The sequence below is a fragment of the Canis lupus genome, chromosome 16 (genome assembly GCF_003254725.2).
Source record: "Canis lupus dingo isolate Sandy chromosome 16, ASM325472v2, whole genome shotgun sequence".
Lineage (NCBI taxonomy): Eukaryota > Metazoa > Chordata > Mammalia > Carnivora > Canidae > Canis > Canis lupus.
The window spans coordinates 53,478,127-53,503,959 of record NC_064258.1 but is presented as its reverse complement, the minus strand read 5'-3'; the positions used below and the strand labels follow the sequence as shown (position 1 = coordinate 53,503,959).

The window sequence follows — 25,833 nt, the reverse complement described above, 5'->3', positions numbered from 1 at the left end:
GGAAGGGAAGGGAAGGGAAGGGAAGGGAAGGGAAGGGAAGGGAAGGGAAGTATAAAAAAAAAAAAAAAAGAAAAGAAAAGAAAAAGTATCCACAGCATTTCTCAGACTGTATTGTGGCAAAGACTGATCATGTGACATGGTTTAGTCAATGAAATAAGCTGAAACCTACCAGGAATTTCTACGTAGTTTTGCTTTCCTGCCATACAAGTCAGCCCTTCCTCCTCATAGCTTTCTTATTCTTCTTGCCTGGAATACAGAAGGAGATTTTATAGAGGTAGAGAATGCCATCTTGGAACTATGAGGTAACCAGGAGTTTGAAGGAGCAGAAAGACAAAGGCCAGGATGTTAATAATATGATGCCACAACACCAACCTCACCTACCTATGTCCAGACTTAATATATGAGAAAAAGAAACCCCTATTTAATGAAGCTACCATTATTGTGTTTCCCTTTTCTAATACCAAAAGAGAAAGTCTTAAGAAACCCATGCATCCATCAGAGGCCAAATTCACACTTCTGCTGGAGAGTTATACTTTTACATTTTTTACTCTTCTAGAAAAATTTCTATAAAGAAAAATCCTAAAACTTTCTATAGTATCATGCAAGAACTCTGTACAGGCTTTCCCCCATTATGCATCCTTTTCGTAATCAGAAATCCTCCAAGTAGTGTTTCTCTCTCTTTGAAATATCACTCCTTTTTTTCTAAAATGAAGCAGTAAGTCCAAGCAACACTGAGGAAGATTATTGAATACCCTTCTATAAAACAATTCAACTTCATACACAGTTTGAAAGAACACTCTAAGGTGAAATTTGTACAAAGGTATTTTCTTATCTGGAATCCTTACAAATATTTCTGTACCTTGCTTGGTCTTTTCTGAGTTGATGTCATGCTTACTCCTTCCCTTCTGGGGACTTTTGAATTCCTGACGTGCAGTGCTAATCCATCCCTTTCACGTTAGCACTCAAACTCTGAAGCAAGTCCTGACATGCGTGTGCTGAGGAATTAATCACACCATTGATAATCAAGCTGTCACATAAATGTCTGCTGAAGCAAACCTCCACATCGAAAGTAGACCATAATTCCAGTCGGCATTTAGGAGATGGCTCTGGATGCCTTAGTTAACACATGAAGAGAATGCAGAGTTTCTCAACTTGGCTAATCTAAAATAGAATATTTTGTAAAGGTGGATACTTATCCCTAAAAGATTATGAAACATGTACATGTGCATGCACATGCAAATGTGTAAGTGCACGGGCAGGTGTATACACACACACACACACACACACACACACATACCTACCTACCTTAGCATTTTCCAGTTGCTTCATAAGTGAAAACAGAGGGACAGAAAAATCTCAGGTGTCAGTATTTAGCAAGTAAGCAAATTCCAGATTTTTAAATGTCTAATTGCTTTGAGTCTGATAAACCTTTCAAGTCCAAGAGATTAATAATGGAAAATAGAGCCTGTTGTGACTTAATCACTAGCTCAGATTGGGTCTAAGCCAACAATAATTAGATGAGAAATGCCGAAGAATCCTTCTTCAGGCTTAACAGATAAACTCTGAACCCCATCTGCGCAAAGTGAACAATATCAAAATATTGTACTTGGTTTTTCTTAACGGGTTTTGAGACATCTACAAATAAGCCGAGTTTTTCTGTTGACTTTGGTAGCTGATTAAAATTATGTGCTAAAAGTTAGGGCAAGAAGTGGTCCTGTATTTGGCTGCTGAAATGGACCCCTCTGTTCTGTTAGGAATATGAATCCATTTTACTGTATTCTAACTACTGTGTTCTCATTAAGACACCAAATACAGTGGATTGGACTCAGGCACCTCCTGAGATTTCTACTTGTTTTATCACATAGGTGGAGATGGATATGCACACGGCTGACAAGTTATCTCCCAGGTATAGAAATAAATGTGATTGAGGAGGATAGAGCATACCCAACTGTCTTTAGCAGTGCCCTATATTTATATCTGACCTTTAGCTAATGATATAACCTGCTTCTATATGGTCTGTCAAGCTCAGGATTGCAGGATTGAGAATTTTTGCTCAGACTTTGCACATCTTTGATTGCTTCATGCTAGCGAGGTCCATCTGTTGCTGTCATTCTACAGCTCTCAATTTCAGCATTGCCCAAACTTCACATCATGCCTCGACACAACCCAGGCAAGTTTGGGACATCCGCAGAGTAGATGACAAGGCGTAATGGCATAATGGCAGCATTTCTGTTTTAAACTCCAGGTTCATTCTCAGGCTTAAGGCTGTCCCATTTGTCTCTCTGTAGTGGCCAGAAGGATTTAGCTTCATATCTGCTCTTCTTGTCAGCTGCCATCTCCTACTCTGGCCTTTGCTTCCACTTCTCCAAATGTCTTGCTGGCTGTACAAACACGGCCACAGGTCATTAATGTCTTCAGAGTTTCCAGTTCCTCATTATGTAAAACGAGCAACCATTAAAAATAATAATGAATCTGCAAATAAAAAAGATTTCAAGCCTCTTATATAATCTTGGTCCTTGGTCTACAATGACTGAAACCATGCCCAACCCTAAAAGCTAGTAAGATTTGGGGGTACCTGGGGGTGGCTCAGTCAGTCAAGTGTCTGCCTCCAGTTTAAGTCATAATCCTGGAGTCCTGGGATTGAGACCTCTGTCAGTCTCCCTGCTCTGAGGAGAGTCTACTTCTCCCTCTGCCCTTCCCCCTGCTCATGTTCTCTTGCTCTCTCTTTCCCAAATAAATAAATAAATTTAATTGAAAAAAATATTTAAAAGCCAGTAAGATTTCTGTTTGTCAGCTCTTGTTTCTTAAGGGGAGCTCCTCACAAACCTCATCCCCCACATTCTGACCCAGTCAAGGCAGATAATAATCGCCCCTTTACCTTCCCTTTAGTGGGAATCCTGCATGTTTAAAGGATTACCTTGATGCATCTTCTCACTGGAACAAAAATGGTTCCCACCAGAATTCTAATGTTTATAGTAACTGCCTTCTGGGACCTGAACCCTTTTTGTCTTTCAGTTTGACGAATAAAACAGTTTATGTTGACATAGTTATTTCAATTCTTTGCATGAATAATCTGACAGGAATTGTGAGGGAAATGATCTTCAAGGAATGGTTGGTGGCCAAAATGACAATGCCACATGAAACAAATATACATCAGTGTTAATGTTCCTAATTCTTTCCAAAACTGCCAAATACTACGAATTTCAAAATTCTTCTGTGAAGCTTTAAAGCTCACTTATCGTGATGAATTGCAGAAAATATTTAACCAAGTAAATTAGCTTCCTCAGGAAAATGGCCATAACACAGCTTTGGTATCCCTCCTTTCTTTCCTTGCTAACTAAACATCTCAGAGTTATTTGAAATAGGGTCTTTTAAAGATTGGTAAGTAGAAGTTTAAAAGGCAGATGATTTTATCTTATGAAAGCTCTTCCAGAAAAAACAAAGATGGCATGAGTCACATCATAAGCTTAATATCTTGGCATAAAAATTGGTAAGGGTAATAATATAAAGGAGAAAGGGGAGTAAATAGTTTTAGTTCACTTCTGAACCCAGATGAGAAAAATATGAAATAAAACAGTAGCTAAATAAATTCATAATCGGTTAAGAATGACACAGCATGAATTGGTAGGGATTATCTTAGGAATGGTACAATGGTTTACTGATCAAAATTCTATCAATGTAGTTCATCATAATAATGGACTAAATGAGAAAAATGAATGATCTCAGTAGATACAGAAAGCATTTAATAAGTTTCACAGCTATGTACTGATAAAACAGAAGAAAGGCTAAGAAAACTGAGAACAAATATGATGTCTTTAACTTGATAAAAGTATTTACTTAAAAGGCTCAGCTAGATAGTACTTACTGAAGAAATTTGGAACTCACCAAAGCAAAGATATCTCTTATCACTACTAGTATTCAATATAACACTGAAGGCTCCAGCCAACATAATAAGACAAGGAAAATAATTAGGAATGATAAGAATTGGAAAGGAAGAGATAAAACTGTCATTATTTGGAAATGATAAGATTATCTACATAGAAAACCCAACAGAATGGGCAAATTAGGATATCTAATAAGAGAGTTAGGTGAATTGCCACATACAAAACCAACTTCAAAGATTAATAGCATTTTTCTACTTGTCTCAAAATATTGGTTCCCCTGAAAGTTGATGAATAAAACTTAACAAAAAATAATTTAATATTTAAAAAGCAAGCCAACTCATCCTAGTGAGCCTAGCATGACCCCAATATTTATTTATGAATCATGATTATGTAGTTTATATACAAAGTAGTGTATATACCATGAGCAAGATTACCTTGGATTCAAATCTTGGTTCTGTTACTGCTTGTGTGAACTTAGGCAAGTTACATAACCTCTCTGCCTCACTCTTCTTGTCTGTAAAACGAGAATAGTAAAAATAATAGCAATAGCAACACTTACCACTTAGGATGTTATGAGGATTAAGTAAACCCATACTTGGAAAGAATTTATAGTACCTAGCATAAAGTTAGTGCCTCCTAAAAATTAGCTATTCTTTTAATCATAGAACTAATGTATTAATACATTAGATATGATTTGCCTAAACATAAACATGTTAAAGTAAAATTTTAAAAATAAGCATACAGAGAAGTGCTAACATTTTCCAATTGGATATATACATTTCACATTGGAGTCTAGTACCTTACGTAGAAAACCAACAACTAAAACTATAAAAGGAAAGAATATGCCGCTTAAAATATCAACCCAAACAATGAAACAACTAGGAATTAAACCGAGGAAGAAAACACAATATCTTTACATAGAAACTTATACAATTTCTGAAGTTAAATAAGACGTTAATAAAAGTAGACGTGTTAACATTGTAAAACTATGAATGGTTTCCCAAGTTTATCTACATATTTAATACATTTGTAATCAATATTTCAGTGGAATTTTGGGGAGAACAGGAAACATTGTCTAAATATAACTCAAAAGCTTAAACATTCATACAAAGCTAGTATAATTATGGGAAAGAAGACTGAAAAGTAGGAGCTCATAAGACATTAAGACAGTATAATATCACAATCATAAAAAATAGTATAGAATTGGTACAGGAACAGATAGATCAATGAAACACAATAGAGAGACCAAATATATTTATATATTAAGGATGACTTTGCATATGACAATGATGGCATCATAGCTAAAAGACTTGAATATACAGAAGTGTTTTAATCAGATTTCCCTAGGTTGTGCTGCATAATGAACCATCCCAAAGTCTCAGTGGATTCCAACAAGAAACATTTTATTTCTCATTCACAAGTTTATGACCAGGTAAGAGAACTCACACTCCATTGAGCAAAGGTAGTTAAATGGCTGGTCCTGACAATGGTGCCACGTCTATTCCTCCATTAGGAACCCAAGGCAAGAGTAGGGTTAATGATGCTGCTTTGAAGAAGTGAGTGGATAATTGGGAACGATAATTAATTGATCACAAGAAAACTATAAATAAAGTTAATAGAAAAAATAGAGATATTTTATGACACTGAGGTGACCTTGGATGGGGGAGGAGCATGAATCATAATGTGAAATACTGACAAATTTAAATATATCAAAAATAAAACTTTCCATTCAAAATAGAAGTTAGCTGGTCTATCATGGAATGGAAAGGGAAATTAGCATTACACAAGGGATTATATTCTGGAGTATAATAAAAACTCACATAAATCACTAATTTATAAACTTCAAGAGAGCAGGAATTTTGTTCATGTCCTGCCTTGATCAGTGTTGTATCCTCAGTGCTCAGATAAGTGCCTGGCAATACTGACCTCTCCCTACTGTTTATTTTGCCTCAGGATTTGCTGCCCGTCTATCCCGTCCTCCAAAACAGATATATTAAATTTCTATTGCCGCTAAAACAAATTACAAGTTAAGTGGCTTAGCATGACACAAATTTATTCTCTAATTACTCTGGAAGTCACAAGTCCCAAATCAGCCTTACTGGCCTGACATCACGGTGGTAGCTGGGCTGGCTGGCTCCTTTTGGAGGCTTCAGGGAGACCCTGCCCTTGCCCCTTCTGGCTGCTAGAGGCCACCCACGTTCCTCGGCTCCTGGCTCCTTCCTCCACCTTCAAAGGCATCACGTGGTGTCATCACGTCTCCTTCATTGACAAGTTCTGTGCTCACATTACCTTCTCTGTCCTTCACTCTCCTGCTTCCCTCTTCTCAGCGCATGTGATTACACTGAGCCCACCTGGAGAATCCAGGCTAGTCACCTCATCCCACAATCCTTAGTCACATCTGCAGGGGCCCTTTGGCCCTGTGAGGAAACAGAGTCCCAAGTTCCAAGGATTAGCATGTGAACGTGGGGAGCGGGCATGAATTGGCACACCACACCAGGGCTTCTCAATGTTGGCACTATGGACATTTGGGGACTGCTACTTCTTTATTTTGGTGGCATGTCATGTGCCTTGCAGGCTATTTTGCAGCATCCCTGCCCTCTGCCCATGAGATGCCAATAGCACTCCCTTTCCGCTGGGTGTGACCAACTGTCCCCAAGTGGGCAAAATCACCCCGGTTGAGGATCACTGCTTCACACTGTCCTGGTGACCATTAAGTAAAGCTTATGTCGTCATGTCACTCTCCTGCATAAGATTCTTTATTGGCTCCCATTACTCTCAAAATAATATCCATACTTTTCTGCGTATCATCTTAGAACTTCCATAGTCTTGGTTTGTTGACTTCTCTGGACGCCCTCAGCCCTCGCTTCCTAATCTCTTTGTCCTATGGGTGTTCTTACAGTTCCCCTAATATGAAGTTCCCTCACATCCCCTGGCTTCAGGCATGGTTTCTTCCCCATCTGCCTGAAAATCCCCTTCTCCAGTTCTTCATGAGATGCACTTCTACCTATTATTCCCCCTCAAAATGTAGTGGAGATGTCTGGTATCCCAGGTCTCCTCGCCACATCTGCTTGTGGCACTCAGAGCTCACCTGTCAGAGAACCTGCCTTTGCTTCCTCTTCCCTGCATTAGTCTGGGAGCTACCTTGATCTCTGACTTTTCTCTGTGTCCTTGGATCTAGCACCCTTCCTGCGACAACCGAGGTGCCAATGAATGAGTCAATGGTGCATTTCATGCCTCAACCTGATTACCTTCTCGGTGGGCCCAGACTGATGAAGATATTCACAAAGATATTAACAAAACCCAACAAACTCACCATTATTAACAAAGATACTAACAAAAAAGTAACTCACTATTCTATTTCAAAATGGGAAGGGAATCAATCCTCCTATCCTCTCTCATGGAGGGAAACCCTCACAAAGGGATTATTTTTGGCTCTTCTGTGAGTGCCTAATAACGATTTAGAGATTAATCTCCCCCAAATCAAGTTCATGCTCGGAAGCTACCTTTACTTACTTAACATGCTTAAATTACAAAATAAATGAGAAAAATCCCTTCTACGCAGAACTGTGCAAAACAAAGCTGGAATTACAGCACCACCATCCCGGGTTCCTCGGCTCTCTGAAGAGACAGGGATGTCGGGGTGGTTTTGAGCATCACCTAGGAGGCCACGGCTGGTTCTGCAATTTAGATTGTGACTCTGCCGGCGGAAAACTGCCCCCGCGCTTCCAGCTTTCTCAGCAGAACAAAAGCCAGGGCCCTGCAAGGTCTCAACATTCAGTATATGCTTCAAACGATAAAACCGTCCAAATGGTTTCTGTTGCTGTGCGTGTTATTATTCTTCTGGCAGTCTAATGTTAAAAGTTTCTCTTAATGGGCAGAAACTGGAGACTCTTTGGTAAATACCACCAAAAACACCTGCACGTAATGTTCGCTAATGACTCCTTCCTCTAGTCAGAGCTCAAATTAAGAGGATGTTGAGAGAGGATGGATGGGATCCCTCTACTTGTTAAATATATTCAGGTAATTTATGTAAAACACAGAAGTTAAAGAAATTTCCCCCTTGCTACATCTTTATCATTCCGCCGAAAACTCTGCCCACAGACATTGTCAAGAGAGGGCTGAAAACAAAGTTGCATGATCCAAAATATGTCAAAACTTCATACACTGGGGCAAGGTTTTCAAATTGCCTTCACTTCCTCCGTAAGGCTGAGTAAAGGGTTGCCTTGCCTCGACACCACCATCTCTTAAGTCATTGCTAAATATATTTGATTGAAGGTGAGTGTAGTATAATCGATGCTGCTGAAAACATTTGGCTAAGGCCATGGCTTGCCCGGTTGAATCCCAACTTTGTGGCCTTGAGCAAATGAGCTCAGGTCTCTGGGTCAATTCTTTCGTTTGTGAAAATGAAGATAAGAACAGTGCTGACCTCAGAGGATTATTGTGAGGTTCAAGAGTCTGTGTTCGCAGGACACTTCGAACGTCGCCTGGCACCCGGACTGCATGGGTATCTGGGATTCTTTTTTTTTTTTTTTTTTTTTTTTTTAGTATCTGGGATTCTTGTTCGTGAAAACCGAGGAATTTTGAACTAAGGCCTCCCTGAAGTGTGATGAGCTCAGCATTATGTAAGCAACTGTGCCCACCTACTATGAGCCATTGGGACCCATGTAGGTCTTTTTCTTTTTAAAAGATTTTTATTTATTCATGAGAGACAGAGAGAGAGAGGCAGAGACACAGGCAAAGGGAGAGGCAGGCTCCATGCAGGGAGCCCGACATGGGACTCGACCCTGGGACTCCAGGATCACGCCCTGGGCTGAAGGTGGCACTAAACCGCTGAGCCTCCCAGGCTGCCCCCATGTAGTTCTTAATGAAGAAATAAAATTTATTTGCTTAAATTTATCTTAAGCAAATAAAAGACCCAAATTGCAGAGCGGGTCTCCCTCCATAGTTTGAATGGAGCTCTGGATTTCACTCTTAGTAAATGGTTCTTGTGATGTTGTGGGCTTGGGGTCCCTACATCTGCTCAAATGCTTCATGACTGTCCCTACCCCCAGGAAAAGGCATTTTGATCTTCCTTATCCTGGGCCCTGCACACAGCTGTCCCTAGGAGTTCTTCCAGTGTTTTCTACCACTACTGCCCTGCCTGACAACTTCTGCTTTAATCACTGTGTCTTGAGTACATCACACACTCGTCTGTATTCCTCTTCGATTTCTCCTAGTTGCCTTTCCACTTGCCTACGGCCCTCCGTCTTAAAGGACTGGCCCTGACTCCATCTCTTCTCTGAGCATCTCCCAGACATATGGTTTCTGAGGGATGTGTCCCTTCAACGAATTCTCTTAGTCTCTCAATCCTGTTTTGTATGTAACATGAGCTCTCTTTTCCTTTTATATCTTCTAATGTCAGCGTCTCTAACTACACTGTAATTGTGTGTGTGTAAAGGCTTCCTTACAGCCCTTCGTACCCTACAGCCTGATTCGGGGCCTCACACGGAGCAAGCATTAAGTACATTTTTATTAATGAAAATCTTTGGAAGTAAAATTCATGTTTATTTTTTAACTCCCATCCAACTCCGTTGAGTGATTTTGTACCCTTTCCAACCTGTTTTCCGCTAGTGCCACGACGTACCTAGGTGCCATATATTAGGGACCTGAGGTCCTGGAGAAAACTATCTTTTCCAATGTTTTAGACATTGTTATTTCATCTACACTTACCTGTGGTGTTAGTGAAAAGAATACTGGTCTCAGAGTTGGAAAATTTGGGTTTCATATCTGTAGCTTTCTTGGTCCCTACATGTGATCGTGGAAAATAACCACTGGTTTGAAACTCAATTTTTCTATCTATAAGCCCCTAATATTATCTATCCTGACTATCACACAGGGTTATTGTGAAGAAAATACATATCCGTGAATGTACACAAATGACTGTACGTGTGGTTGATCTGATTTCCTCAAGGATACATCAAGATTCTTGGCTTGTTGACCTAATAAAGAAAGTATACCATAGGGTAACTTAATGTATTACCTGTTTTTGTTAATGTTTATTTTAGCAAGGACTTCTGAGAACATAAAATCTCAATTCATAAGAATGACACTAAAGATAAAAGAAAAGGTTTTGGGGGTCAGAATGTTCCAGTATTTTCATTTGTAAGTTAGTAATCACAGATGAATTCAACAAATATTCGTTGAATGTTTGTTATGTGCAAAAGAGCATCCTGGGTGCTATGGGAATTGTAAACAGGACACTCACTCGAATGTGTGCAAGGAATGAATCTAGTAGGAGACTGGTCTGCACCCAATTAAGTCGAACACAAGGTAGGTTTTGTAAAACCAACTTCAGAAGAAAAGAGATTCCTTCTGACTGTACCTGGGAGGCTTTTTTATTTTATTTTATTTATTTATTTTTATTCGAGGCTATGCATTCAACGAGAATTTAAAGGTGGGAGAATTTCAGTAAGCACAGTTGAAGAGGAATTAAGAAGAAAAAAGGTAAGGATGACAGCCTGAGCCAAGAAGCAAATACAGAAGATATTCTAAGTGCAGCAAACAGAATTTAGCTTGATTTCTTGAATTCGTAGGGCATTTTATAATTCTCAACGGGCTTTCACATGTGTTATCTGGGAATTAGAATAATCATGTGGAGGTTTGCAGGAAAAATATGTTTTATTTTACATACGAAGAAAGGGAGTTTTAGAGAAAACAAGTGACTTGTCTAAAGTCATCAGTGAATCCATCATGCTTGAGAAGATGACTCTGATGAGTGTGAAAGCCAGAGTGAGGGCCGAAAGCAGTTCAGAGGTTTCCGAAATAGTCTGAGAGAAGAGCTCCAAGAGTCTGCACCCAGGCAGGCTTGCCCACAATGGTGAGGCGACTCTTTAAAGGCACTGCAGACGCTCGGTGCATGCAATTTGACTCTTGATTGGGTGCAAGGAAGGGTAACAACGAGAAGTATCAAGACTCAAAGGCAATCCCATATGGACAAACTCCGGCTTAGCTCTCCCGGGCACGCCAGGGAAGTATCTTAGTATCTTCACGTCACTCCCCACTCGTCCTGAGCTCTGTGGGCAACGCTAAGCCCGATTCTAATTAAAGAGTATATTTGATCCTAATGTGCACACAGGGCAACCTGCAGAGAAAGGAGTCCGTGCTGAATCATTCAGATTCATGAAGATTGTGAAGGCTTTAAAATAGGTTCACACATTATTTCATACTCTAACTTTCAAGAGATAAAGCTTCAATTTCCCACCTCCTAACCCATCCCCCATGGGCTCTACTGATAGACTGGATTCTAACAATGGAAATAGCGACGGTGTGGATGTGTCACCTCAGAGACTAGGGAATGAAGATCGGTATAGCTCTCTCCTTGCTTCGCTTTTAGATCACACCTCTGGAGAACTCAGCTGCCCCGTCAGGGGAGCAGGCAAGCGACCCTGACCCTGCAGAGAGATCCAAAGGATGGGAAACCAAGACCTCCTGTCAACAGCTGTGCAAGTGAGCTGCCTCAGAAGTGGATCTTCCAGCTAAAATCTAGCCTTTGCATCGCTGCAGCTCTGGCCAACACCCTCGCTGCAACTGCTTGAGAAATGCTGACGCACCCAGGCCAGACAGCTGTCAAATTTCTGACCTGCAAAAACTCCGAAATAATAAGTGGGATAACTGACTAGGTGGCAATAAGTAATTAATAACAAAGGTAGAAGCAAATCAGGTGGATAGCACTTCCCTCCATCAAAGGGCCGAGATGGTGACGGAATTTGGGCTGCAACGAACAGGATTCTTCATTGCATAGTTAGTAATTTGGCTGAGAAGGGGTGAACAACAATTAAATAAGGCGGTAAAGTACAAAGAACCCTGAACATGATCCAGCTCACCTGATCACTAATCGCTCCCCACAAAGAAAGATTTAATGCTCCTTAAACGTTTGAATCCAAGGCTCTCGCATGTATATTCTTCTGGTTTAACGACAGCACCGTGACAGGCTGATTAAATCACAGAGAAATGAACATTCTGTTTTCATGTGCTATATTTTAATCTTCCAAAAAGATTAGATTTTTTTTATTATCTACACAATTGTATGGAGTCATTAGCTTCTTGTATTTATATGTATGCAGCTCTGTGTAAGTTTGAAAAGCTATGCATCGCCTCCCTATTTGTGTGGAGCCCTGTCTTTTACAGAGCAGGTTCAAATAGCCTCCATCTGGGGCATCCCAAGAGAGAAGGCCTGACCAATTCGGGGAGAGCTCACTGAGCTCAGCTATCTGAAAAATGGAAGCGTTTTTAATATAGACACAAGGGTGTCTGGCATATAAAGCCACATTTTCGAAAATATGCTAACTCTGTAGGAGCAAATATATAAGCTGCTCGTTCTGAAAACCCCCTCTGAGCCCCTCTCCTCCTGACCCACACCTGAACGGTGCAGACAGAACCCGAAGCCTGCAAGACAGCTACTGCGACCTTGAATTTTAGGGCCCAGTAAGAGGAAAAGATCGCAAAATGGACGTTTACTGAGTAGTTCAAGGGCAAGAGCGAACCCTCCAAACAGAAGGGTTGGAGTTTCTGAGGTCCCAGTTGCTTGGGCTCTTACGGTTTACCCAAACCCGGGCTGGGTGGGCTCCACGCACTCTGGGTGGGGCGGGCGGGGCGGGGCCCGGCCGACCGCAGCGGGCGGGGCCTGGGCGGGGCCACACGGGACCTGAGGTGGGGCGGGGCCAGGCCGACCTCAGTGGGCGGGGTCGGGCCAGGGCCCGACGGACCTCATTGGGCGGGGCCCGACGGGCCTGAACTGGGAAGGGCCAGGCGGACCTCAGTGGGCGGGGCCTGGGCGGGGCGGGGGCGGGGCCTGGGCGGGACGGGGGGCGGGGCCTGGGCGGGGGCGGGGCGGGGCCAGGCAGCCGAGGCGGGGCCGGATGCGCGGGAGATTTGAACTTCCTCTCGGCGCCCAGTCCCTGCGCGGGGATTCGGTTGCGGAGCTGCCTCCTCCTGCGCCTAGCGGCCCGCAGTGGGGGTCGGGAGATGGTGGAAGGACCAGGTTGTGCTCTAAATGGAGAGAAAATTCGGGCGAAGGTGCGCCCGGGCCAGGCGGTGCTGGACGTGCGGGGAAGCGCCCTGCAGAGCCTGGGAGGCCCGGCCTTGCCTCGCGCAGCCTCGCTGGCTGTGGTCTCTTCCCAGGTGAGCGGTTAATATAATTTGCTACGGGGCCGACAGGGGACGATGGACTAAAGACCCCGCGAGGTTTCCAGGGCCCACCCAAAGTGTCATCTCTTTGCTCTGCACCAGGCTCTCTGGGGCTCCGCGTTTCCCTAACTTGGCTCTGCAGCAGGGAGAAGCCGGTGCTCGCGCGCCTGCGGGACTGGCTGAGCCCGGGCTGCAGCGGGAGCTGCCCAGGCGGGGATCCATCCAAGGTGTTTTACTACCAACCACCCTGCTTAACTTCCTGCAACCCAGCCATAGATGGTCTCCTTGCGTGTCTAGGTGCATTTTCTGCTGTTAATATTATCAGATCTCTCCACGTTTTTTCCTTCACATTTTTAGCATGAAGTTCCAGCCTCTCGCCTGCCTACTATTCTGCAGGAGCACAGCTAACCTGTAATTCCAAAACTGCACATAGAAAAGTTAGCACTGACCTTCCCACTCAACTTAATATTAGCCATCTAATGAAGGGGCTGTGGAACCAGCTCTGGTTCCCTTAAGTCAATTTGTTTCTTCTTAAAATAAATGGTAGCACAGCTTCTGGCCACTCAAGGCATTCACTGCAGATGGTGTGATATTCATTTGTTAAGAATTTAGAACTTGTACTAAAAATATTCTGATTAAGCCATCATGCCTTAAAAGCCCTTTAGATGTGTGGATGATTGTATTTCATGGACGCATGCGATGTTGTGCCGTCCTTCAATTTCTCCTGCAAAGCTCCCTCCTAGCCTTTGGTCCAGGAAGAGAAAGTGGCTTAGGATGAAATTAGCATATGCTTACAACTGGAAAGAAATGAGGCTCTAAGTCTGGGAGAAAATATTTTTCAAACTTGGAAGAAGAATAAATTTTGCATCTTCTTCCAGCTGTCCTCGTTATTTATTTTGACTTTATACGTCATTAAGTGCTCTGCGCCTATTCTTCGAGGGTGGTGTTTCTCCAAATCAGGTCGGGGCACCACAGGGCTGGACCTTGAGTGTTCTCTTGGAATTTTAATGTTTCCAAAAATCACACACTCCACAAAATTTTGAATACTCAAGTCACCTGGGGAGCGAAAACAAAGGCTTCCCCTTGCGGGGCCTACAGTGTAGTTGGGAAGATGCACGGGCAGTCATCAAGCACATAACTATAAATTGATAAATTCTCTGAAGGCTCTCCTGCATGGTTCTGTAAGGACGCAGGAAGGTCAGGAGAGGCTTGGCTGACAATTAAAGTGAGGTACGAAGGGTGAGAGAATAAGCAGCACCGGGGCAGAAGGTTGGCAGACAGAACACGTCAGGCAGAGCGATGGCAAAGGGAGAGAGCTTCCGATATTTGAAGGATTGAAAGAAAAACAGTGTGACTGGCAGACGGAGAATGAGCTAGAAGGTAGGCCCTTTGAAATAAAACAGCGTTGGGGTTGCTGGGCAGGAGCCAGACCGTGGAGATCTTTGTAGACCTGGTTAGGGACTTTGTGGTTAGGGAGGTCTTCAAGGTATGGTGAGGTCCAGTCATACTTGGGAAGGATCACTCTACCTGGAAAAAGAAAAATAAGACTGGAGAAAAGCCAACCTAGATACTGCACCCTCACTTAGGAGAGGGCTGCAGGAATCCAGGGGAGAGGGCCTGTGGTGGAGATGAAGAGGGGACAGGGTTGCTACTTCCGAAGAAAAGGCAGTAAGGCTCAGAAATGGCTATGACATGAACGTGGTTGTGGGTCCCGTGATCCACGTCATCAGCAGTCGTGTATGTCGTGTTAGGTTTTATGCTGGCTCCGGGGGATGCAAAGATGAGTAAGATAAATTTCCTGCGGTGAGAATCCAACTTAATGTTTTAAATAGATATCACCATACAAGTATTTAGGCCCAAATCGCAGGAACGTTTCCTTTAGGTTTGCTGTGAGTATCTCTAGTGGCAAGGCACAAAGTGCCTTTGAAGGAGGTTTACATTTCATGCAGTCAGGAGAAATAATAACCCTCTGATTCTACAGTTGAGGAATGGGAAGTTCAGAGGGAGTTTAATTAAGCCCCCCAAGATCACATGATTGTATGGGGTTGAAGCAGGAGTGAAGGGAGAGAGGGGGGCTTCCCTCTTTTGGAATCCAGAGCCTATTCTCTTAAACGTAGCTTTTCTCAGTTATAAAAGATTCAGTGGGAAAGTGGCTAATTCAGAGGCCGAAACACCATATTGCTTAATAGGTAGTAGTGATTATTAACTAGGGAAGTGAGACCTTGAGTTTTTGGTTGTATCCACCCATCGTTTTTAGTTTTGTTCAATTATCAATTTCCCTGCACCGGTAATTCTCTTCCAAGGACTTCCAGTCCTATGTTTAGATTGCACAAGAGAGTGCAACCTGGTAACATGAGGGGAATGCTTGCTAACTGTTGGGCAATTGTTAACATCTCTCAGCAGCGATACTAAATAGCTATACCCCTTAAATAAAAAGGCCTGCCCTGAAAGCTGTTATGTTTAATACCTTGACATAAAGGAGTATTAAAAACTGGAATACGTCTGATTGGGATCAGGAATCTGGTTTTATGGAAACTGGATTTGAAAATCAATATGGATTTAATAATAGTCTCTTTGTGGTTATTGGGGAAGTTGTGAATATTTTGCCATGGTTTCACTCACTGGGCCTTTGATCAAATAATAATCATCTTTATAAACAGAAGGGGTCTCTTGCATTTTAGAGGGTTGGTGGATCCATAGCAAATATAATCGAAACGTAGATTGTCACCGATCTCCGGCATGGTGATGACTGTAACAGATGATTCCGCATTTCCCAGACGTATGGCAGGGAGTCAAAGCTGTTTAAATGTTTTTGCTACCGGCTTGAACTCACTAGTTTTCACAGGGTGGAGTTTAAAAATAAGTCAGCAACTGCATACTTGCACTGAACATGAAAAAATACAAAAGAGAGTTAAAGAAATATTATTAACTGGGCGTTTAAAATAACTCAGAGAATCAACATACTGAAAACCGAACCCCAAGCACCCCCGACCTATGTACCTACTCCCATCATGAACCAGTTAGTGTGCCACAGAGCGTTCCCTCCTTTTGGCCTCAGTTTGGAGTTCATAGAGAACACTCTTCAGTGTGTGTCTCCTTGTGACAACTGATCCTTGTTTTGAAGAAGAGAGCCTAGCCATACCAGATCCCAGCATCTGCTAGTGGTGTATGCATTATATTATTTCTCTGAATTTTGATCCACTGTCCTGTCAGCATAAAATTATGCAACTGTGTAAGCACATTGCATAAAACTCTGCTGGAGCTTGTGGAGCCTTATGGTAAGAAACAATATCGGAATATCAATGAACATCTCTGGTTGATGAGCTGTGAAGAGTCAATCCTCCGATTTTAATTGTTGGGTGGATACAATATTTTAGTGAAATCGGTGTGTAATCTGCATATGTTTTCAATCTCCCTTCACCAAACTAGATATAAAACAGAGTTTATTTATAAGCATTCCTTTCATTGGAAATACAATCCCCTGGCCATTCTGTCACTCCTTAAGATTTGATGCATGTATTCGGTATGATAGCTACTCTTATTCATCTTTTTATGTCCGCCACAGTGTCATGAATGGGTAGGCATTTGATGAACATTTTAAATGGATGGAGAACAAAGGTTTTGAATAGTCCAAAATGATTGAGGATTTAAAACTAAAATCAGTCCGGAATCTTTCGTTGTGAGTATGTGTATTTTATTATGTATGTTCTGTGGAAATTCCTGCCACAAGAAAATAATGAAGCCACAAAGTAAGATTTCCTCCTTCCTTCCTCTTGTTCCTAGTGGGGGAAAAAAAGAAATCATAGCTCATTTCAGTGCCATTGTATGAAGGGATGAGCTAATCCCCAGAGATTCATTTTCTAGCTGGAGGAAGCTTATTCCTTTCAATCCAAAGGGGTTTTAAGTTTTTTCTAGAACATGCAGTATGATACTTACCTGGCAGGAGACATACGGTGATGAAAAACATGCATTATATAATTCCTTACCTGTTTAGATGGATACTGGTAATGGTTTTACCTTAATGGCTGAGGATCATTATTATCAGCATTCAGCATTACATGGAATTCTGGAACAAAGGGTAACGATCTTACAGATGAGGAGACTAAGGGAGGGGATCTTCATGGCCACTGTAGCTTTTAATCTAACAGTGAAGTATTTGGTTTGATACAGGGAAAAGAACATCTGACCATCTTGATTTTGAATTCTAGCTCTTTTGTTACTTCTTCCTGGAGAGATGCCTACACTCACATTTTTGCTTATTTGGTCAGGATTCCATTAGAGGATGCGTAAAACTCTTAGCCTAGTGTCTAGCAAAGTAAACGTCCTGCTAATTGTTTGCTCCTTTTTCTCTCAGATCAGGGCTTTCTTGCCAGACCCATATATTGGAGGAACGTTCTGTTCCCTAATGAAGGGTTTGCGATCATTTGGTGCCCTCAAATTACAGACAAAGCATTTAGCCTCTGGGTAAATGCTTGAAGGCTCTGCTCTTAAAAAAAAAACTGTAGTATATGTTTTGATGTATGAACCTAAAGACCTCTCTTCTGGTGCTTAAAGACCATTTTAAAATTAGGTTCTTTGATGGTTTAAATTGGTAGGTGAGTGACCTCTGATTAAGAAAAGTGTTGTTGTATTAGGGGAGAAAAAGGCATGTGGTGAGAAAAAAAAAAAAAAGGAGAGACTATGAAAGTAAATATGGTATTTTCTCTTCTCTGTGGGGAAAATAAATAGTTGCACTAGGGCTGAAACATTTATCTATGGAAAAGTCTTGCTCTGTTCTGAAAAGTTCATCTTCCTGTTCAGCCATGGATAGACAGGATAAATGGTAATCAGCTCAATAAATCATGTGCTGTCTCTGAAGATATATGTTGTTTTGACAATTTCATATTATTAAGCCACTTGAAAATGGAAAGGTGAACCCTTCTCAATCATACTTAAAATTGTGGCATGGGAGATTTTCGTCTCTATTTCAGGGGGAAAAAAGGATGAAATGTTCAAATAACACAGTAACAGGATTATAAGGGTCAGTGTGAGAAAGTCAAGCATACGTTGGGCATTTGTGTATAGTTATAGCAGAGCTAATAGGCTTGTGGAAATTAATTCTTGAATTTGTCTGGGCAGCTGGAGCTTACACAAAGAGGTGATAACCCCAGATTCTGCAGAAGGACAAGTGAATATCTTGCAGATCTTAGGTTTATTGCAAAAGCCTTGGCCAGTTCGCACACAATAGCTCTCAAAAAAAGGGGAGCAAATCATCACTAGTATACCAGAATTTCCTCCTAAAATGAAATTAAATAAAAAAACCAAAAAAACCCCCAGCAACTTAAAAATATATGCAGGTGCTTGAGATGGTCAGTCAGTATTGAGATTTTTATTGTGTTCCGAGTGTATTATCCAAAGATGATGATGATGATGATTTTTAAAGATTCTATTTATTTATCCATGAGAGAGACACAGAGAGGGAGAGAGAGAGGCAGAGACACAGGCAGAGGGAGAAGCAGGCCCCATGCAGGGAGCCCGATGTGGGACTCGATCCCAGGTCTCCAGGATCACGCCCTGAGCCGAAGGCAGGCTCTAAACCGCTGAGCCACCCAGGGATCATCCCCAAAGCTGATTATTTTATAAATGATAGTGTGCCGGGAATCAGGTAACTTGGGTCTAGTGCCCACATGATAGACAACTGGATTAAAAGATCTTCGTGTATCATTACCCTCAAAACCCAAATGAAGCGTTTAGAATCGAGGTTTTAAAGCAACCGTTTCAGTGCTGAGTAAACATCTCAAACAGAAACCAGGGCACGCTAGCACTGCTTGCTGGAAACACATCAGTCCCCTCCTAAATCCCTCCCGGTGAAGAATTCATCAATGGAATTCCTAAACTTTCTGACAAAGCTTGCTTTATGGGACATTCTGGTAAATAGAGTATTTTAGTCCCATCTAGCTTTTGGTCCTCATGAGAATATGGTCCTCTAATATGTAAACCTTACCCCACTGCAGATAATTAGAAAACAAGAGACTGGGGGGCACCCAGGTGGCTCCGTCAGTTGAGCATCTTGACTCCTGATTTCAGCTCAGGTCACGGTCTTGAGGGTCATGAGGTCAAACCCCACATCAGGCTCCACGTTGGGCTCCCAGAGTCTGCTTAGGATTCTCTCTCCTTCTGCCCCTCTCCCTGCTATGGGTGTGCACTTGCATTCTCTCTCTCTCAAATAAATAAATCTTAAAAAAAGAGGACAAGAGACTGGAGTGTTAATAATTTTCAAAGGAGATGAAGCAGATGGCGGAGTAGAAGTTTTTGCCTAGAAACCTTGGGAAAGGTTAAGCAAGGACTAAAATGGCAGGTGGGGAGACGGTGAGCCTGGATTTTTTTTTTTTTTAATCCTTGAAGTATAGTTGATACACAGGGTCACATTAGTTGTAGGTGTACAACGTGGTGATGGGACACGTCTATACGTTCTGCTGTGAGTGAGCCTGTATTTTAAAGCTGCATATAACCTTCGGAGGGGAAGGAAGAGGGATCTGATTAATCCCACGCATGTTTACTTAACTCCAGGTATTGCGTGAAGCTCTCAAGAATATTAGTTAAACACCATCATCGCCATCCCCGAGGAGCTTCGAGGCAATCAGAGGAGAAACCCAGGTCACAGTTAAATACTTGCTCGGGGTGGTAAGGACCTGAGAGTGGTTGCTGGGTTTGGTAGGTAGAAAGCCTCAGATTATTCTGCCCCCCAGGTGGGGAAACTCTAGTGCCAGAGCGGAAGGCGATCTATATATGTGAGCAAGGAAGAGGTTATGCTAACATTTCATTTTAATTCCCAAACACCTCATCAAGTATTAAAAAACTAATTCTGAAATGTATTCAAGCCAAGGTCACGCAGCATCTGTAGCTGGAGCAGTGTCTGCTGCAAGGAAGTCACTTGACAGTTGCCGAGTCCGTTTCCACAGCGACCGCCTCCCTACCTGCGAGCCTTCCTCCACTTGCCCTTCTGCTGACATCTGGGTTGTAATGTGCACCGTCATCAGGCCATAAACATCTTTTTTTTTCTTTCTGTATCTGTAGAACTGTAAGTTTCATGACTTTTTCAACATTTCCTTTTTTTCTTTCTGGATGTCATATTGTGTGTTATTTTTAATCATGGAGAAGAGGGTAAAGCAGTAAAAGAAGACATAGATTACACCTTCCAGGATTTGGTGTGGGGTTCTCTTTGAGGCCCTCTCAGCCAGGACGACGTATTTTACTTTTCATTGACAGCTGTGCAAAGAGATTTAATGGTCTCATGCATTTTAAGTATATCGACCTTTATATTCTGGGATTCATCCTCCAGTGCGCAACAGAATTTATTTACAAGGGCATGTGCTCCCCTTTGTCTTTTAAGTTAAGTGGTCCGGTGCCTATACAGTTTTGGAGGGCCATCCACTGACACTCCCGTTTTGCAAAATAGCCAAATTTCCCATGGCCGGACCTCTTAGACTTCCTAAAATCTCTGAGAGTTGACAATAATTTGGGGAGCATACAGATGTCTGCACCAGGACAGCCTCTGATGCCTTGAGGAATTAATCCTGGATATGAAAACTTTTTTTTTTTTTAACCTACTGCTTAGCCTTGTTATAAAGGATGCTTCAGCTGTGCTGTCCATCAGCTGCCTGCGGAGCCAGGTTTCCCACAGTGGGGGTCCTGACAGACCCCGTTAGCACATTGTGGGATATTCCCCGAGAGGGAAATCGCAACAAAACCCAATGATGTATTACCGCTGAATTAAATCCCGATGTTTAGATAATGGGGCAGTCTCGTCCCCGAACAGTGAGCAGTAGGCCTTCTGGAGTAGAAAGCTTCTCAGAAAATAATCTGGGTTTTTAGAAGGCACAGAATAAAATAAAATTAAAAAAAAAAATCAGGGAAAATGATGATCCTAAGAAGCCCAAGATTGCGTAGACAAATACAAATGGGTACTTCCTTTTAATAAGATCAACACTGTCAACTGATGAGCATGAGGTGGATGGGAGTATGAAGGGTCCCCGGTGTGGACCTCAATAGGGGAGTTTAACGGCAGCTTCTCATGGATGTGTGTAGGATGGAACAAGGGACACCATTTGTGTGAAGCCGTTGGCCTCCACCTGTGGATGATGATTCAGAATCGGGTCAGAATCTGGCAAGATTGACTCGTCTTACTAGGGGTCCCCCTCCTGCACGATGGTTTTCCTCTCTTCTGAGCCCTGGCGACTCATCACCTCCGCGTTGCTAAACCCAGCCGTCGGGTGCTGGCCTTCCCCTTACTTGGTGCGTCGGCGGTGCTGGACACGGCCGTGCTTGCAGCCTCCCTTCTTTGGCTGGGGGACAGCAGCCCCCCTTGCTTGGGCTTCCTACCCCCCCGTGGCTGCCTTCTCTCCTGTGCTGCCCCCCCTTCCCCTGACGGATCGCGTGTCCTCCCATCCCCCCACCATGACACAGGAGTGCCCTGGCCCTCCCTTCCTGGGCCTCTTCTCTTCTTGATCCGACCTCAAAGCTTTGGAGGCCTTTTGAATGCCGACGACTAGGTAAATTCTGCAGCCTGGGGGATCCCTGGGTGGCGCAGCGGTTTGGCGCCTGCCTTTGGCCCAGGGCGCGATCCTGGAGACCCGGGATCGAATCCCACATCAGGCTCCCGGTGCATGGAGCCTGCTTCTCCCTCTGCCTGTGTCTCTGCCTCTCTGTCTCTCTCTGTGACTATCATAAATAAAAAAAAAAAAAAAAAAAAAAAAAAATTCTGCAGCCTGGACCTCTTTGCCGACCCCCAGACTCATACCCAGCTGCCTGTGAGACATCCCCCCCTTAACTTACCTGGAGCCTCGCCTGACCTTTCTCTACCACCTTGTTCTACCCAGATCTTCATCGCTGCTGCTGGCACTGTCTTTCCAGGGGCTCAGCCCCAAGATCTCCCATATAGATGTGCCAGCGGATCCTCTGGGCTTCACCTCGAAATCCATCCGACAGCCTGGCCCCCTCTCACCCCTCTGCCACTACGAGCTGGCCCAGCTCTCCTCCCCTCTCACCTGGGTGGTGGTTCTTTGCCTGCTCGTGCCAGGAACCCCGGAGCTGGAATCCTACCCAGGCAGGGAGAGCATTTTAGGAAGTGATGTAGATCAGGGCAGCCCGGGGGGCCCAGCGATCCTGGGATCTAGTCCTGCATCAGGCTCCCTGCGTGGCCTGCTCCTCCCTCTGCCTGTGTCTCTACCTCTCTCTCTGTGTCTCTCATGAATAAATAAATAAAATCTTAAAAAAAAGAAAATAAGAGGAAGTGATGTAGATCATATTAGGCTGCTTCTTCCTCCATGTCAGAGAAGCAGCCAGTCCACAGAGTGGCCCCTGGGGGCCACTTGGTGTGACACCCCCCACCCGTGGCAGGACTGCTGTGTCCACACCTGCCCCTGCTCTCTCCCCGGCCGGCGCGGTGTGCCTGCTGTGTCAGCGTGTCGCCTCACCATTCCTCCACCTGGATCATGGCCCACCCGAACCCCCTTAGACACCTGCTCAGGTGCCAGTTTCTTCCTGAGCTAGGGCTGCTTCACGCAGAATTATACCTGCTACCCCCCTCCCCCCCCGTCTTGATCTGTCTTTCTCATCTTGATGTCTTCTCCAAATGTTTTAAGACCCTGTTGCTATATTTATTGCTTACTCCCCGCTGCCTGGAAGACGATGAGCTCTGTGAAGGCAGGAGGTTTTTGTTTGAAGATTTTTAAACATTTTTTATTTATTCATGAGAGACACACAGAGAGAGGCAGAGACACAGGCAGAGGGAGAAGCAGGCTCCATGCAGGGAGCCCGATGTGGGGCTCGATCCCAGGGCCCCAGGATCACACCCTGGGCTGAAGGCAGATGCTCAACCGCTGAGCCACCCAAGTGTCCCAGGCAGGAGGTTTTTAGTTATTTTTAGTTGTTAATTTTTTGTTCTCACTGATGCATCCCCGGCATTAGAACAAGGCCTGACCCACAGGGGAAAGTGAGTAAACTTTTTTCAAAATGAACCAATCCGAAAAAAAAAAAAAAAAAAAAGAACCAATCCAGTGAATAGTCACAAATGGTGCACTTTGAATGGTGACGGACGGCTTCACAGGTGTCCCTGCCCACGTTTGTCATCAGAGGGTGTCGGGCCACAGACGCAGCCGGGCGAGTGCCTGAACCGTGGGGGCCGCTGGCTGGGACTGTCGCCCCAAGTCCTGTAAGTTCTTGCCAAAGCTGCCAGTTTTGCAGCGTGAGCCGACTCCCCGTGAGGCAGCTGGGGCGCGTTTACTGCTTAGCGGGTGTTGTGCCAACCTGTCTGCTTCAGGGACGCCTGGTCTGCCTCTGCCAGGGGCCGTGATGACACACGGGGAGGTGCGACTTACAGGGGTCAGGAGGCCTGCGTGGGGAGCAGCCCCATGGGGCGCGGGAAGGGAGAAGCGAGGTCCCTGGCCCTGGCCAGCCGGGGGTCACCGGCCCCGGGGGTCAGGCCGCGGACGGCCAGCCTCCCAGGAGTGTGGCCGGGTCTGAGGCCGCTGAGGGCCACCTGGAGAAACTGGAGCCTGGTTCCAGGCTGCGGACAAAGGGCAACGTACCCAGCAGGTGGACCCAGCAGTGGGCCCTGCACTCAGGCCCGGGCCTCCGGGGGCCTCCCTCTCCCTTCCACGTCCCAGCCTCTCGTGTGCCAAGGTGGAGGGACATGCCCCCCTGCCCCGGGGTGACACCTGAGCACCACTGGCCCCCTGGGGGTGTACAGGGAGCTATGGGAAGCCTGGCGGGGAGTGATCGCCCACCCAGGCCATGGGCTGTGACGGCTTTATCTCCAGACAGCAGGTGTTCGGGCCCAAGGGCCCCCCCGGGACGGCCACGAGGTGGAGGTGGGCGCGAGTGTGCGTGTGCCTTCCCAACGGGCAGGACAGAGGTCGAGCTCTAGTTATTTGTTTATTTTTTAATATTTGATTTACTCATCATGAGAGACCCAGAGAGAGAGGTGGGCCCGGCCGAAGCCGCCTGCCAGGAGGCCATGTGGGGAGAGGCCAGGAGGCTGCTGAGCTGGGGGCGCTGGAGAAGACCCTGCACTCGGGAAGGGGGGTCTTTGAAATGTCACTGGGACCTTCAGTCCAAAATCCCAGAGTCTGTGAACCGCCCCCCGCGTGAGGTGGAGGCTGCGCCCAGCGCATCTCCGTGTCTCGGAGGCCAGCTGCTGTCTCAGAACACTTCAGCTACTTGGTTGTCCTGGAAACCTGCCGTGTAGTCTACACTGGGCTCCGGGTGGATTTACGTGGCAAGGTTACATGGCAAGTGTGCCTCTGCGTCCCTGGGCCCTTGAGCCTGCCGGGGCCGCACCTGACGGTGGCTGAGGGGCCCCGGGTTCAACCCACACGGAGGTGGGATCCGGGCCCACCCTTCTGGGCACATGGTGACACGTGTGTGCATTGTGCCTTCTGCTGGGACCTGTCACGGGCTCTTTTGGTGGCATGGGCACACCTGCAAGGCCACGGGGCCCCAGGCGGCCCTGTTGGAGAAGCTGTGCCTTGGGCTCAGGTCACCATCTCAGGGTGGGGGGCTCCCTTGCTTGCGCGTGCTCTCTCTCTCTCTCCCTCCCTCTCTCTCTCTTACCCCTCTCTCTCAAGTAAATAAATGAAATCTTTCAAAAAAATAAAAAGAACTGGAAGGCAGCCTCTTGTAAGTCCTCCCGTGCCTTGGTTCGTTGGTCACCCTAAGCTCACGACTGACTCCCACTTCCCATTATGGGAGGAAGGGTTGAGAGCCGGTTCCCCTGAACTTCGAGCAGTTGGCAGATTGTCGCAGATTGTCGCAGCGGCTGTGGTCGTGAGGACCATCCGTGGACTTGGGGGAAGAAGGGTCGGCTGGGGCTGCGGTGACAAACGCCGTGGCCCGGAGCATACAGAGATGTCTTTCCCCAGGGTTCTGGAGGCCAGAAGCCCAAGCTCAAGGTCGAGGCCCCTGTGGCTTCCTGGCTTGCAGACCCCACTCCCTGGCCGAGTGAGGCCTGCCCAGAGCTCGCAGGCCGCAGGACGAGCTCTCCACGGGGTCTGCTCCTGCGGGATCAGGGCCCCTCCCAGGACCTCATTAAGCCTCCTTACCTCATAAAGGCCCTATTTTCAGACACAGTCGCCTTGGAGGTCAGAGCTTCAACGTATGAATGTTGGAGGTGCAAAATCCAGTCCCTCGCGTTTTCAATCTTTATTTTTTTTTTGTTTTGTTTTTTTGTTTTTGTTTTTGTTTTTTTTTTTTAGATCTCTTATTTCCCTCTGTTCCTTTGAACTAAATACTATAACGTGTCTTTTTAATCAAGGGCCAATTTAGGAAACGGGAGAATAGAGTGGACATATCACCTTGCGTATTTAGAATGACAGGTGTCTGTAAACCAGAAGTTTTGAGCATCCCTAGCAATGTCATTCCACCATAAGTGTGTGTGGGGGGTTGGGATGTGCTCCCAGACTCTGTCGGAAGCTGTTTTATAATTATCTCCCTGTGACCCCCATCATCACTACCTTACCCCCCTCTGCAGGCGAGATTTTATTCTGGATCTTCTGAGAATGCTTAGGTTGAGTCCAGAATAAGAAAAGAAAGGTTAGAAGTAGGTGAGGATATTAGACTAAGAGTTAATGTGTAAATATAATTATAGATGCCTATCGTATCTTAGAGACCAGCTAGGCATTAATGGTGGTATTGTGTTTTTTTTTTTGTTTTTTTTTTGTTTTTACTATATTTTGATTGCAAATTTAATAATATTTGGAAACATTTCTCAAGAATGAAAAATGATGTTACAAAGGTCACTGGTTCA

General features: G+C 44.7%; 1 protein-coding gene and 1 long non-coding RNA gene across 2 annotated transcripts in view; both read left to right on the top strand.

Annotated features, from left to right (window-relative positions):
- LOC125752653 (uncharacterized) overlaps window positions 1-11,865 on the top strand; it is a 30,126-nt gene extending 18,261 nt beyond the window's left edge. Inside the window, exons 3-4 of the long non-coding RNA XR_007402669.1 lie at window positions 10,292-10,367; window positions 11,257-11,865. This is a non-coding gene — a long non-coding RNA (uncharacterized LOC125752653). The remainder of the gene's footprint in view (window positions 1-10,291; window positions 10,368-11,256) is intronic.
- Window positions 11,866-12,796: 931 nt separating this feature from the next.
- NEIL3 (nei like DNA glycosylase 3) overlaps window positions 12,797-25,833 on the top strand; it is a 47,165-nt gene continuing 34,128 nt past the window's right edge. The window contains 1 exon segment of the mRNA XM_025434049.3: window positions 12,797-13,043. Within this exon segment, the coding sequence (XP_025289834.3) occupies window positions 12,888-13,043 (156 nt within the window). The 5' untranslated portion in view covers window positions 12,797-12,887.